The sequence below is a fragment of the Notolepis coatsorum genome (genome assembly GCF_963971535.1).
Source record: "Notolepis coatsorum genome assembly, chromosome: 9".
Taxonomy (NCBI): Eukaryota; Metazoa; Chordata; class Actinopteri; order Aulopiformes; family Paralepididae; genus Notolepis; species Notolepis coatsorum.
Window position 1 is genome coordinate 74,642,698 of NC_140173.1, and position 14,621 is coordinate 74,657,318.

General features: G+C 47.0%; 1 protein-coding gene across 1 annotated transcript in view; it reads left to right on the top strand.

Annotated features, from left to right (window-relative positions):
* Positions 1-233: 233 nt before the first annotated feature.
* Positions 234-14,621, top strand: part of LOC311234669 (transmembrane protein 229B-like) — a gene marked incomplete at both ends in the record, with an annotated part of 37,534 nt that continues 23,146 nt past the window's right edge. The window contains one exon of the mRNA XM_084321914.1: positions 234-254. Coding sequence (XP_084178040.1) covers positions 234-254 — 21 coding nt within the window. The remainder of the gene's footprint in view (positions 255-14,621) is intronic.

The following is a 14,621-nucleotide window of genomic DNA, read 5'->3' on the forward strand; positions in this document are numbered from 1 at the left end:
GAGTTTGAGTCTTTAAGCCAAATAAAGAATATGCATCCGTAACAGAAATTAACGACACACACCTAGGCCAGCTGTGATCATATGTGTTTTGAACATCAAACAGAAATATGAATATGAGTGGTCAGGCTGGAGAGTGTGATGTGTGTTTTGAAGAGAGCAGAGAGAGCAGCTGCAGGGTTTTATCTATAAGAAGGAATGTCAACAAAGCCACAGACAGCACTGAGAGAAAAACAATGGTTGCAGTGAGGCTGCAAGTGAGAGGGTATGAGCCAGAGCCATCAGGCGAGGGGGAGAAAGGCGACGGTACAGATGCTTATTTAATTAGAGGACGACATCGTCTTTAGTTGATTACTGTTCAAACACAGAAAGCGGGAAGGAGGACTGTGAGTGAAGGGAGCAGTTAACTATGTTACGGGTGTGGTCGGTAGATACATGGTATGCTGACTAGCGTCTCTCCTCAAAGGAGGGTTTTTCCATCCCCTGCCTTGATCAAGGGAAATTAATGCATGAGCCTGCCGCCCTCTAGTGGTTTGGGGGGGGGGGTATTGCATGGGAAATCGAATACCACACAGCAGTAAAAGTCACCGTGAGCAAAGACTCACTGAAAGAGTGACCACAGAGAAGGGGAGGTGAAGAGAGTGAACCACAGAAATTGCAATGGGCGTTGAGGACACTATCAACACCGAATAGTGACATATCCAGACTCATAGCTCTGGACTAATAATGCACAAGACAAGTGAATACAGAAGTTGAAAGTAGTATTCTTGATAATTAAAAAGTCAAAGTGGTGGGATATAAAATGCAAAAAGCCTTCCTGTAATTAGGTTAACCCAGACTGGCTAACTATAATCATATTGACTGAAAATGTTTAATGGCAGGAGAGAAAAAGAAATACACAACAAACAGAGAGTAAGGCCACTTGAGATTTGACGCACATAAGTGAAGAAACATGACACAGTGATAATGGAATAAAACTCAAGGATGTTTGTTACTGAACCCGTTGGCTTGGCTGGAGCTGATTGAAAGAGTGCACAGGATTAAAAGGAGTGTATGGTGAGTTCACTTTGCACCATTTTGGCGAGTTGCGCGCCTACCAGAGCTGCGCAGAGCTCTAGTCGCGGGATCGACTGCTGCTTGCGGGGAGCTATCCTCGAGCGGGCCAGGACGAAGGCTACGTGGACTTCTCCTCCCTCTTCTCGAGCTCTCAGGTAGGCCACTGATCCGTACGCCACTTCAGAGGCGTCGCTGAAGACGTGCAGGTCGACCTCACAAGTCTCCAAGCGCACGGTAGGAGGGAAGTAGCTCTGCGGGATGGCCACCTCGCGGAGTACGACAAGTTCATCCTCCCACTCTCTCCATGTGGTGGCTAGGTGCTCGGGTATGGGGTCGTCCCAGCCCTGCTCCCTGGCCCCCAGTTCTCTCACCAGCATCTTCGCCCGGGTGGTGTAGGGGAGAATACACCCCATAGGGTCGTACTGGCTGGCGAGTGTTCGGTACACACTCCGCCGAGTGGTCAGTTTAGTCGTGGACGTCTCCTGATCCGTCCTCAGAGGTGTGTGTCGGTAGTGAAGCGAGTCCGTCTTGAAGTGCCAGACGAGGCCCAGGGTCATCTCTTGCGCTTCGCCTGGGGTGTGCGCCATCCAGGTCTCGCTGCTAGCGGCCTTAGTTTGTGGAGGGAGGTGCTGGAGAACTTGAGGGTCGCTACTGGCCCACTGTCGTAGGTCGAATCCACCTTTGGCTAATGAAGCCTGTAGCTTCATTAGGATGCTCTCTGCTTCTTCTGGCGTGGATACGCTCTGTAGGCAGTAGTCCACGTAGAAGCTTCGTTCAACGCTGTGTCGGACATCATCGTCAGCTCCGGCGTCTTCGGCCACGTGCTTCTGTAACGCGAACGTGGCGCAGCACGGGCTGCAGGTGGTGCCGAAGGGGAGTACCTCCCATTGGTATATCGAGGGTTGTTCGTCGTCGGGTCTCTCCCTCCACAGAAACCTCAGTAAAGGCTCGTCTTCCTCCATCAGTCGAACTTGTAGGAACATCCCCTTGATGTCGCCGCTGATGGCCACTTTGTCCTGACGAAAACGTATCAGGACGCCGAGGAGGGAGGGTCCGAGTGTCGGGCCGGGCAGGAGCAGGTTATTCAGATTCTGCTGTCCAATCTGATAACTGCAATTGAACACAATGCGGTTCTTTCCGTTGTGGGTGACCTTGTGGTGCGGCACGTACCAGGACTCTGTCGTCCCTTCTGCCTCGTGGTCATTGATCTTCTTGATGTGGCCGGCCGTTACCAGCTTCTCGATCTCGGCACGATAGATTGTTGCTTGTGGGGGATCCTTGGCGAGGCGCCGCTCAGTGCTCTGTAGGTAGTGATGCGTCGCTCCCTTAGGCACATGCAGAGTGGGCATCCCTTCCCGCCTCAAGAGTGGGGTTGCGTATCTTAGCACTCCGTCGACCTCGACCCTCGTAGTCTTCTGCTCTAGTAGAGCGATGGCATACTTGTCCTCCTTGGACCGAACCATCTTGCGTTCGTTCTTGAATGGCAGTGCGTCTAGTGTCCATAGCCTCTCAACGTGCTGTAGGAGAGTGTTGTCTGTGTCGCTCGCCTTGGTGTAAAGGCAGCGTATGGACGTTGGTCGGCTGGAAGGCCCGGAGAGGGGGCCCTGGAGCGTCCACCCCAGTCGGGTCTTAACCGCGGCTGGGCATCCTCTGGGTCCGATGTGGACCGCCTTGGTTGGGACAATGAGATCCGCGTGGTCGGAGCCAATGAGTAGGGTCGGTGTAGCGCCGCTGATAAACGGTATGGGCAATTGGCGTAGCGTGACAAACCTATGTCGTAGCTCGTGAACGCCTTGCTGATGGCGTACCGCTTCTCAGGCTGGTCGATCGCTGCAATGGTGAACGAGACGTTTTCACCTTTGATTGTCTTTAAGTCTCGACGAATGGTACGGAGGGTCATGGTCTCCTCTGGGCCCCGCAGGTCCAACTGGGTCGCGGCGGAGGCGAGGAGGAGTGTCTTCTCCGACCCGTCATCGAGGACGGCGTAGGTGTCGAGTACCTTGTCCCCGTGACTGAGGAGTACTCGTACCACCTTGAGGAGCACTCTGGAGCTCCCACTCTTCGCGGGGTCGATGTAGAGTACTTGTGTTCTCGAGTTGCTTTGTGGAGCTGGGTTTCGCTTGTTGCTCTCGTGCAGTGCTTCGAGGTGAGCGCCGTCACACTTGCCACACTTCTTCTTAAGGCGGCATTCTGCTGCCATGTGGCCGGGCGCGCAGCGGAGGTTAGCCTTAATCCACTGACTTACTTCGGCGGTGGTCAGTTTCTTGAATCTGTCGCACTGTGACAGCCAGTGTTCGTTGTCGCAGTATTGACATGCGATCTTCCATTTCTCCTAGGCGGGGGGGTTGTGACTCTTCTGCCGTGACACCGACTCGGCCTGGTGCATCACTGTGATGGGCCTGCTTTGGTCTTTAGCCCTCCTCGGTCCCTCTTTAAAGTTCGAGCCGCCCCATGCGAAGGTGTCGATTCTTAGGCTGCTAACCTCCCTGGCTAGGAAGTCAGCAAGATCCAGCAGTGACTGTTCTGGGGCATTCGGGTCACAGTAGTTTCTTTGCCGCCGAAAACGTTCTTGGCGGAATGGGGGGAGCTTCTCTAATATGCGCTCCACGTTGGAGTTGGCGTACAGCTCGTGCATCCCCTTCTCTCGTTGGGAACCGAGCATCCCCACTAGGGACTGTACTTTGACGGATAGGTCGTCCAGGGCTCGGTTGTCTCTAGCCGGGGGGAGACGTTCGATCTCACGTATCTCCTGAATGACATAGTCCCATGTACGTCCGTAACGTCCGTCGAGGGCCGCCAGGGCGTCAGAATAGGGAGTTTGTGAATTGGAGTATGCCAGCGCAATGTTGTGAGCTCTAGTTACCTTGAGATGCTTAAGGAGAATGGCGTACTTGTATGACTCGTCCTGTACTCCTGACATGATTGTCTCTAGGCACATACGCAGCTCGGTATACTGCACTCTGTCTTCTCTTGTGAAGTCTGGGAATGTGGGGGTCCCAATGTAGGGTGCCAGGCTGTGACACTGACGCACATGGGGGAGAGGCATTCGCGGCGAGTCTCCCTGTGCGTTGGGTCGTTGGTTCGTGCTGGGCGGGAACCATGGGCTGGGTTGCCAGGCACTAGTCCTCTGTGCCGTCTGGTGCTCGAACTCCCCACTGGGACGTGTTGGGGGTTCATGACGCAGCGTGTCGGGACTGAGACCGGGGCTGCGCTGTGCCTCCTGGTCTGAGATGGAGTAGTGCGGGTGGGCCCTCTGTCCTCCCTCATCCTCAGTCAGGCTTTGTAGTCGCTCGGCTAGCTGTTCTGCAACGTAAGCAGGTTCTTCCCTTAGGCGGGTTCCCATGTAGCTTTGTTGTGGAGGGGAGGGTGCCCTCGACCCTTGGCGTGATGATCTCCGGGAGCTCCGGGTGGAAGAGTGGGGGGTCGCATTCTGGAGCGCTTGCGCCATCATTTGTGCTTGTAGACGGTCTCGCTGCATGGTTTCTTCAGCCTGGAGGCGCCTCTCTTCCAGCCTGAGATGTATCGTGGCGTCAGCCTGGAGGCGACTCTCTTCCAGTCTGAGATGTTCGCGCTCACTCTCTCGTTACGCCTGGAGGCGGTCACGCTCACCCTGGAGGCGGTCACGCTCACTCTCTTGTTGCGCCTGGAGGCGGTCACGCTCACCCTGGAGGCGGTCACGCTCACTCTCTCTGTGCTCCTGGAGGCGATCCCTTTCCGCCGAAGCGGTTATCGTGGCGATCAGGACTTGCGCTAGCCTCTGGTCGGCCTCGCTTGGGGATGACGCTGATGATGGTGATTTGGAGTTGGCAGGGCTTGGCGGTGACCTGGTCTTCTCACGCGCTCCGAGGTCCATCTCGGAGGCGCTGTACTTTGTCTTCTCCCGCGCTCCGAGGTCCATCTCGGGGGCGCGGTACTCTTTACTTTGATGCGCTCCGAGGTCCATCTCGGGGGCGCGGCGTTCTATGGGTATAGTCAAGTCATGCCCCGCTTGTCCCCCCCTGTAAGCTAAGTCAGTTTCATTTAAACTAGCTTGGGTCTCTACATCTGGGTTTGACAGGTCGATAAGGTTGGGCATGCTTGAGCTACCAATGCTATCCTTGCTTAGCGTCCTCGTAGATAAGCTAGGAGGTAAATCTACAGCGTAGCCCTCCAAGTGGTGAGGGGGCTGACGCTGGCGCCTAAGGCGCGGTGAGGGGGGAGAGCTGGTTGGAGAGTGTCCGCCGCTGGCCATATTATCACTAATATTATTATTATTACTGATACCATCCGGTTCGAAGGACCAATTGTAGCTAAGGGGCTACACAACCCTGACTGTATTGAAATGTTTAGATTAAACCACTACTAGAGATATTAGTTAGCCAGACAATATAGTTACACAAAATGGCGGACACTCCATTAACTGCGAGGGGACAGTGAAACCGAGTTAAACAATCACTTTAATAGGGATAGAAAGCATACATAGAATATGAACACAGATCTCCTGTTATTACTTTAATATCAATGCCACAATGTCCGCGGTAACGATAGTTCCTATACTACGGGTACCCGACCGTTGGAGCTCTGAATGGAGTGAGACGGAGACTAAGCGAAGCAGTACAGGGAAAAGCAAGATGGTAGATGGAGACGGTACTTCTCTCTGGAGCTCCGACTCCAGAGAAACTGCAGACTGGTGGGATAATCCTGTCGTCGCTGGGAAAGAGGGTCTCGTACGGACTGGTCCTTGTATTCCTAGCGCCCGATGGCAGGATTAATAGCTATTAGTCCAAAGCCCGTTGGCATGGATGATAGCTAGTTAGCTCCGTTTGTACTTAAAGCTAACCCGCAGGAAGTCTTCAATGAGTAGTTATGTCCAGAACGTCGCTGGGTTCAACTATAAGTCTCTCCACGTTACTTCGCTTACACAAGTCACTATACTGTGCCAATAATGGCTCGACAATATTATGGTTGTATCTAAGTAATTAGCCGTGCGGCTCTCTATAACGATACGTTGCCTTGCCGTCCTGTTTACAACTGCTCCAAACGTCACTTCTCTCTCACCCTGTGTTACCTGTGGACTGAGCCTGTTCACCCACACAGATCAATGCGCTCTCTCTGGGCTTGTCTGGGCATGTTCTGAAACATGTCTAGAGGGGCGTGCGCGCTGGCGCCTACGGCGTTAAGAATGGGACATATACAAAAGGCGAATGATAAATACTGGCACGTAAACAGATGACGTGAAGATATATATCTTATATATATCTTATATATATAAGTTATACAAAATAATAAACGCAGACTTTCAGTGTTAATCTGGACCTTCAGAACAAGGAGGTAAGTATAACAATAATGGTTAAATAATAGAAAATTAAGACAAGATCAAGAAAATTAGGGAATATAAACTAAAGTAAATAATAAGCAAAATTGACATAGTATACAATTCAAAATAAAATAGGATTAGTAACAGGCCAGGTCTGTGCAACTGAGCTGATGTAATCAAAGAGACACTAGAATACACTAATTAGAATAAAATAACACTACAGTGGGATCAACATATAGTCCAGGATGGGTGGGTTAATAGATGGACCATGTATTGTTTAAAAATGTTTATATTAATTTTAGACACAGTAAGTTGGAAATAAGAAAGTTTAATCAGAAACTATTCTATAAGCAAATGGACAACATGAGAGACATTGTAAGTAGATGGATAAATAACAAAAAATATAGACTAATTAGCAAAAGAAATAGTTAAACATATAAACAAGAAATGATACACTCCCATGGCTGAATTATCAGACTGTAGGTTGTCGGATAAGAGGAACAATCTGGAATAAAAAAGGGTAAATTATAAAACTGAATATTTAAGAAAGGAAAAACAAATTAAGGAAAAGCACACACAAAGTGGAATCAGAATATGAAATTCTTTGTACTATAGTTAGTCAATTATTGTTTTTTATGAAGATAGAGTGAGAGTAGATAGATAGAGTAGGGAACAACTAACGGCCAAGGAGTCTCTACAAGTTGTGGGTCCACAAGGAAACTACACAAAGCCGAGAAAAAGGCGCTCCGACCAGGAGCCAACCAGGCACAGAGGTCCAACGACCCAACAAGCCAGCAGGGGACGACAAAAGTGTGTCGAGAGAGGTGGAGCCAGTGTCGAGAGAGGTGGAGCTATATACCACATCGCATCAGAAACTCCGGGGGGCCGAGATGACACCAGGGGCCACAGAAGGTGATCTGCAACAACAGGCACGATCGCCCACGTGGTGCCAGGGTGGCACACTGCGAGAGGGCACCTGACGACAAGGTGGTCAAGGAGAGAGGGATGCAGCCCAAAAGGTGCCAGATCCGGAGGACAACAGTGGAGATCGAGGGCATGGCAGAGAGGAGACACCTGACCGACAGCTGTCGGGAGAAAGAGAGGAAGATAGAGATGCAGCCGAAAACGAGGGCTTAACTACATTGGATTCTGACGACGCACCTGTCAGAGTGCAAATACACGAGAGGCCACAGAGAACGAAAACTAGACCAAGAAGATACAGCGAGGCTTGAAACCAAGGACGCCTCTATCCCTATTGATTGTGAGGGAAGATTCACCTCTCAAGGAACAAGAGAGGTAGAAATAAAATGTGTTATGAAATTTCATATTTCATATTGAAATAAAAATGACATTTTATTTTGATTTACGATGCTGGATTGCCTTGCATGGCGAAACACAATGTAAGAGAAACAAAATACAATATTTCTCTTAAAGAGAGGAGATGGACAGATGGACTACAAACACTACAAAATGAACAACGGATGACCAGCAAGACCAGATCATGGAAGAAGACCAACGACAAAGATCGACCACAATTTCTTATTTTTACAAATAAAATTTTATGACAAATGGATAGTTTACTAATTTCGTGGATTATTATTTCTTGTATTAACACTTTCCGTGCCACACACGAGAATACTCTGGTTTATTTATAGGTGGTTGAAAGCCACTCACGAGATTTCTGGAATTATTATTATTTTTTTTTTTTAGCGATCTGAAATCATATTGCATCACCCGAGCCTACCCGAGTATAGCCGAGCGGCGCCGGCGATCATTGTGGAAAAAAGCGCCCCCTGTCGTCTCCCAGATGACATAAGGGATTTTGGAATGGACTCAATGAAAATGAATGGGGAAAAAAATCCGGTACTCCACATTTTCCAGTCCACTGATGCAGCCGGGCTTACCACAGTTCATTCTGGAGACTCAGAGCCCCGCTGATCATGGAGTTCTACTGTATCGCGTTGGATCCATACACTTATCGATTTTTTCGAATGGTGATCAGGAATTGGAATATACCAGTTGGATACCATCTGATGTCAGGTAAGGACTCTATGTTATCAGTGTTAGGATAATCAGAGTAAGTTTGATGAAGTTATAAGCTGTTTTGTGAAATGTCCTCTTTCGGTTTCACTGTAAAAGTCCGAGAGGAAATCAACGGGGCGATTATCCGTGCGCGGCCCGAATGTGCTTGCGTGCACGTATAATATTGATCATCTAGCGTTTATTTGAAAACGATTCATAAAAAGGCTGACGAATATCAACGTTGTGGAATATTCCAGTAAAAGACGATTTTCATAGAATGCTCCAGAATGGGCTGTTTTTTATCTGAAACGGGTGCTTTTCTAAATGCTCTGAAACGGAAACGACGCGATAAAAAAACAATCTGCCTTGACAGCACTGACTGGAAAATAGTCTTTGATAATGCGATGGGCAGATTAGACACATAGCCATAATTTAAAACATAGATTAGGCGATATTAACGTTAACATTGGCGCCGATGGTGGCATTCAGCGGGTAAAAAGGAAAACCCGGCGTGGCGCTAATAATGTTAACATTCTTTCTTTATTTATTTTCTTTATTATCTTATCCAGTATTATTCTTATTATTATTAACTTGATCGGTAGTTCCTTCTTTTTATTTTTTATTTATTTTATTAATTTATAAATTACTATTAATATTAATTTTCATTTTAAAAAAATGTCTAGGAAAACTGAATATAAATATTGATCTTACTATTGATAGGATAAATACATTGAAAGATATTGAGTAAAAAATAACACTGAGTGTAACGCCCACATGGACGTCACAAGAGAGGTTATGTAGTGTATTTTTGATGGGTTATTAATGGTTATTAAACAGTAAACGGCACAAATTGTTATTAAGAAGCAATATGGACAGAATACCAGACAAAGATGTCGATTGCAAGAGCTCTGACATCACCACGACGGGAAGCATTCATCCCAATCAATACTGACTTCATCCTGAATCTGATTTCATCAGGCAGGTCACAAACCAGTTCTAATGTGATTAACGATTGAGTGACAGAAACACACACATACACACACACTAGCACACACACAATACCTCACACACACACACACACACACACACACACACACACACACACACACACACACACACACACACACACACACACACACACACACACACACAAACACAAACACAAACACACTCTCTCATGTGACTTCTTAGGGACCACGGTCTCATCTAGAACAAGACAAACTGGTTCTAGGTTAAGTGGACCACAGACACACATCGTCCCAGATTGATGGATGACTCACACACCCTCACACATCAGAAACCCACGCAGACAGATACCAAACCGGTTTACCTAGGTAGGGATGGCGAATCATATCACAGCATTTAGATTCGGTTTGGGCACATATAAACGACTCATCTTGACATTAGAGGACACACACGACAGGACAAGCTGTGTGTCAGGGATATTTTGATATCCTGTGAATGCTTTGGAGAATTACCTTGTTGCTATTTGCCAATAAAACAACCTATCACCCTCGGACCATTGCTCCACAAACCACTTGTTTCCAGCCTTTTCTTTTCCTCCGAACGGATCCAGAACCAAACGTGCCAAATTAAGTCACGTTAAAAGCAACCTGTATGCTCCACAACTTCATGATGTGGGAAGATGGTGAATCTGTGCCAGTGCCTGCAGTGACAGCAGAGCCACTCCTTGTATTGGTGCCCAGCCCAGGCCATCCGAAGGGTTGGAAGCAACAATGCCACCAGAGAGGCCATTTCTGTCAGGGAAACCTTTACTGGCTACTTATCAAGACAGGTGCCATGGCATAGTGGAATCATCTGAGGACCTCCCACCCATCTATCCTTCTCCAATCACACTTTGTTTAAAATTGCCATATTGTGGCACTGAGAACACTGTTACACATATATATATATATATATATATATATATATATATATATATATATATATATATATATATATATATATATATATATATATATATATATATATATATATATATATATATATATATATATATATTTTTTTTTTTACCTTTATTTTACCAGGTAGTCACTTGAGATCAAATATCTCTTTTTCGAGCAAGACCTGGCCATTAGTAGTTATAGTGGCAGTAGTAGTATTGTTTTGTTTTTTGTTCATATGTGACTCAAATCAGATAACAGTGTGTATAGCACAAATCATATGTAAGCTGGACTCAGTTGTAAGTCAGTAAATTTCGCTGAGTACATTTGACTCAAACTGAGTAAAATTGTACTCACTTGGGCTCAAATGGACTCAGTTTGAGTAAAATTTACTCTGTGAAATTTACTGTGATAGTGATGGACACCTTCCATAAGCATGTGTGTGTCTGTGTGTGTGTTTCTGTTTCTCCCTATGAAATTGTAAGAGGCTCATTCATGTGCCCGTCCCTTTAAGTGAATTATTTTGAATGTATGTACTACTGTACTACTACTGTATGTACTACTACTGCTAGCCTTAATTGATTCAAATCCTAACTGACACACATCCACCCTCAATGCATTTCAATGAGGCGGGACTTCACACACTTGGACAATGAAAGCAAAACCATAAGAGACAAAGCTTATATATTTGAATATGAGTACTTGACTGTCCATGAAATGAGATAGAAATGTCCAATTACATATAATTTTCTTTTATGAGCGAGGGCACAGTCGTGGCAGCGTTTGGATGTCTTATTTTTACATCTACATTCAAAATGTAGGTCACAATTTACAAAAGGTGAAGCAGAAACAAAAAAATACAGCTGCTACACTCTAGTTTTGACATTTTCAACATTCCGTCATTCATTCCTATGGGGCAAAATTGCCTGTTTGAAGTCGATTTCTTCACAAAACGTGCAGTGAAACTTTCCAAAAGGTAATAGCAACTAGAGTTGGAGAAGGCCGGTCATTTTGACAACTTACATTTGAATGGAAGCAGACATGACCGGTTAGCCTAGGCATTGTCCAACTAACAACTCTCCCGAAGGCTAACCGGTCATGTCCGCTTCCATTCATTGTGCTAAGCTAGGCTAACATGCAGCCAGATAGCTTTCTACTGAACGCACAGAGAGGAAACTGGTATCTATCTTCTTGTCTCTCTCTGGAGAAGACGATAAGCTAATTTCCCAAAATGTTGGTGTGTTCTTTGTCTTTACTACTTCCATTTTGACTGTTCACCTATAATCAGATAGCAGTGATAATTATTATTAAATAATTACATATTATGTAAAAGTTATCAGATTGACATTAGCTAGCTAGTTAACAGTCCTAACGGTAACAACATTAGTACCAACGGTAACAACAACGGTAACAATATAACAACGTTAGATATTGATTTGTAAACAGAGAATGAAAACTCATCAGCAACATTCAGGGTCCAGCCGATCTGTTCCCACAAACGTGCTTTCCTGTCCTTATTGTGATAGTTGCAGTCCAACATATTGTAAGGACCCTGGGATTGAGGTGATTGGTCAGCCGAGCTGTCACTCTGCGTTCTACCAACATGGGGCTCAGGTGACGCTGTTGGTTGCGCAGTGTTGGTAGAGGGGAGGGGGCAAGGGCTAAGGGTATAAGAGGGTGGTACACCTGAGAGCAGGGGCGTCATTTTGGTATGGCAAGGTATGGCACTCGCCATACCTTGGCAAATAAAAATGTAAAAAAATATTTTCTTTATTTTCTTTTATTACAATTTTTTATGTTGATTTAGAATTCGAATGTCAACATTTTGAACGAAGCTTCGAACTATTCGGTACAGCCCTAGCATGTTTTGATATTGTCAATTATCTCACTTTTACTAGGTGACTTTTACTGTGACTAACTGAAATATGCCCAAATAAAAAGGAAAATGGACATAGGGACGTTTTTTAATCAAATGGCAGCAGAGACAAGTGATACATGGACACAGGTAAGGCCTGGCTTAGTGATTATAATAGTGCAGTTCAGCATTCAGTAACCCATACTTTTTGTGAATGTGTTTTTGATACTACATTCTGTTGAACACACCTCAAAACCGTACCTAAGGAAAATTGGCTCAATTGCAAGAAAAGTTATGCAAGTTATGACAGTTATGATATTACTTCTCTACTTCCTCCCTGCCACTCTTGACACCACAATGTGTCTCATATCCACAATCTGCTCCTCCAGAACAGATTCAACCCACCCACGGCAGTTTGCTAGCAACCCGGCTAATCTATCCTACCCTCCTACAGCCACTAATACATGTGTCACAGTACGGGGAGGCTTATGGAATTGTCAATCAGCAGTCAAGAAAGCTGACTTCATTACTGCCTACGCCCATAGTCAAAATCTGCAGCTCTTGGCTCTAACTGAGACCTGGATAACCCCCAATAACTCATGAACACCTGCAGCATTATCTACAAACTATAACTTCACTCACACACCTCGACCTTCCAGACGGGGTGGAGGCACTGGCCTCATGACATCTCCTTCATGGACTACAAACTTAACACCCCTCCCAGCACTGTCACTCTCCTCTTTTGAATATCATGCAGTATCTGTCTCTAATCCTTTCAATCTCACCATTGTTACACTCTACCGCCCTCCAGGTCCGCTCGATCACCTCACAGATGAGCTGGACATGCTTCTAAGCTCCTTACCGGAAGATGGTACCCCTCTCCTTCTATTGGGCGACTTCAACCTGCCTGACTCATCTCAGTCAGTCATAGTAGTCTCCCTCCTACAATCATTTGACCTGACTCCCACTGCCATGCCTCCCACCCACAAAGCAGGCAACTCCTTGGATCTCATATTTTCCCGTAACTCCAGCATCATTAACACCACGGTAACTCCCCTACATGTATCTGACCATTCCTTCATATCCTTCTCACTAACTCTCATGCTTAACCGAAAGGTCTTCACCCCAACTCAAACCGTCTCACTCAGACGCAACCTGCCCTCCCTATCCCCCTCCACCCTCTCCTCTGACATACTGTCCGCTCTACCTTTGAGTGACACCTTCTCTGCTCTCTCCACAGAGATGGCAACCTCCACCCTCCTCTCAGCCCTTGCAACCTCCTTCGACAAGCTCTGTCCCCTCGTTGAGAAACCTGCCCGCCGTTCCCCACCCAGTCCATGGCTGACAGATCCAGTGAGAGAACAAAGACAGGTCCTGAGAGCAGCTGAAAGGAAGTATAGAAAGTCACGCCTCACTGCTGACATCGACACATATCACAACCTCTTGTTAACATTCTCCAAAACCATTACTAATGCCAAAGCTTCTTTCTTTCACCATAGGATCGAGGCCTCTGCCAAGAATCTTCGCAAACTGCATGCTACCATGTCCTCCCTCCTCACTCCCCCCCCCACCCCCCCTCCCTCATCTTTCTCTGCCGAAGACTTTGCGATCTTCTTTGAGGAAAAAGTGGAGAACATCCGCAGCTCCTTCTCCCAACCCCCACCCATTCCAAATGCTGAATCGAGAACCTCATCCTTCACTCTGTCATCTTTCTCTCCCATTACAGAAGCCGAGACCCTGACACTGGTAACGTCGAACCGTCCGACTACATGCCAGCTGGACCGGCTACCTTCCCCACTCCTCCAGACCATAGCACCAGACATCCTCCCATTCCTAACTGCAACCATCAACTCCTCACTCAACTCGGGGGTGGTCCCCACCTCCCTAAAACAAGCCAGAGTCACGCCCCTCATAAAAAAACCATCCCTGAACCCTACCGTCATAGGCAACTACCGTCCTGTCTCTCTTCTCTCCTTCCTTTCTAAAACACTTGAACGTGCTGTATCCAACCAACTTACTGCTTATCTCTTACAGAATGACCTCCTAGACCCTAATCAGTCAGGCTTCAGGACTGGTCACTCCACAGAGACAGCCCTCATTGCGGTCACAGAGGCACTTCACTTAGCAAAAGCGAAAGGCCTCTCCTCTGTCCTGATTCTCCTAGATCTATCTGCAGCCTTCGACACAGTCAACCACCAGATCTTCCTCGCGGCCCTCGCAGGAATGGGAGTGGCTGGCTCTGCGCTGACATGGTTGTCATCATACCTCAATGACCGCTCCTACCAAGTGTCATGGAGAGGGACCCTGTCGGCCACCCGCCCCCTGCAGACGGGTGTCCCCCAGGGCTCGGTTTTAGGACCCCTTCTCTTCTCCCGCTACACTAAATCACTGGGTAACATTATCACGTCTCATGGCTTCTCCTACCACTGTTATGCCGACGATACTCAACTCTTCCTCTCCTTCCCTCCCTCAGATATCCACGTCTCTGAGC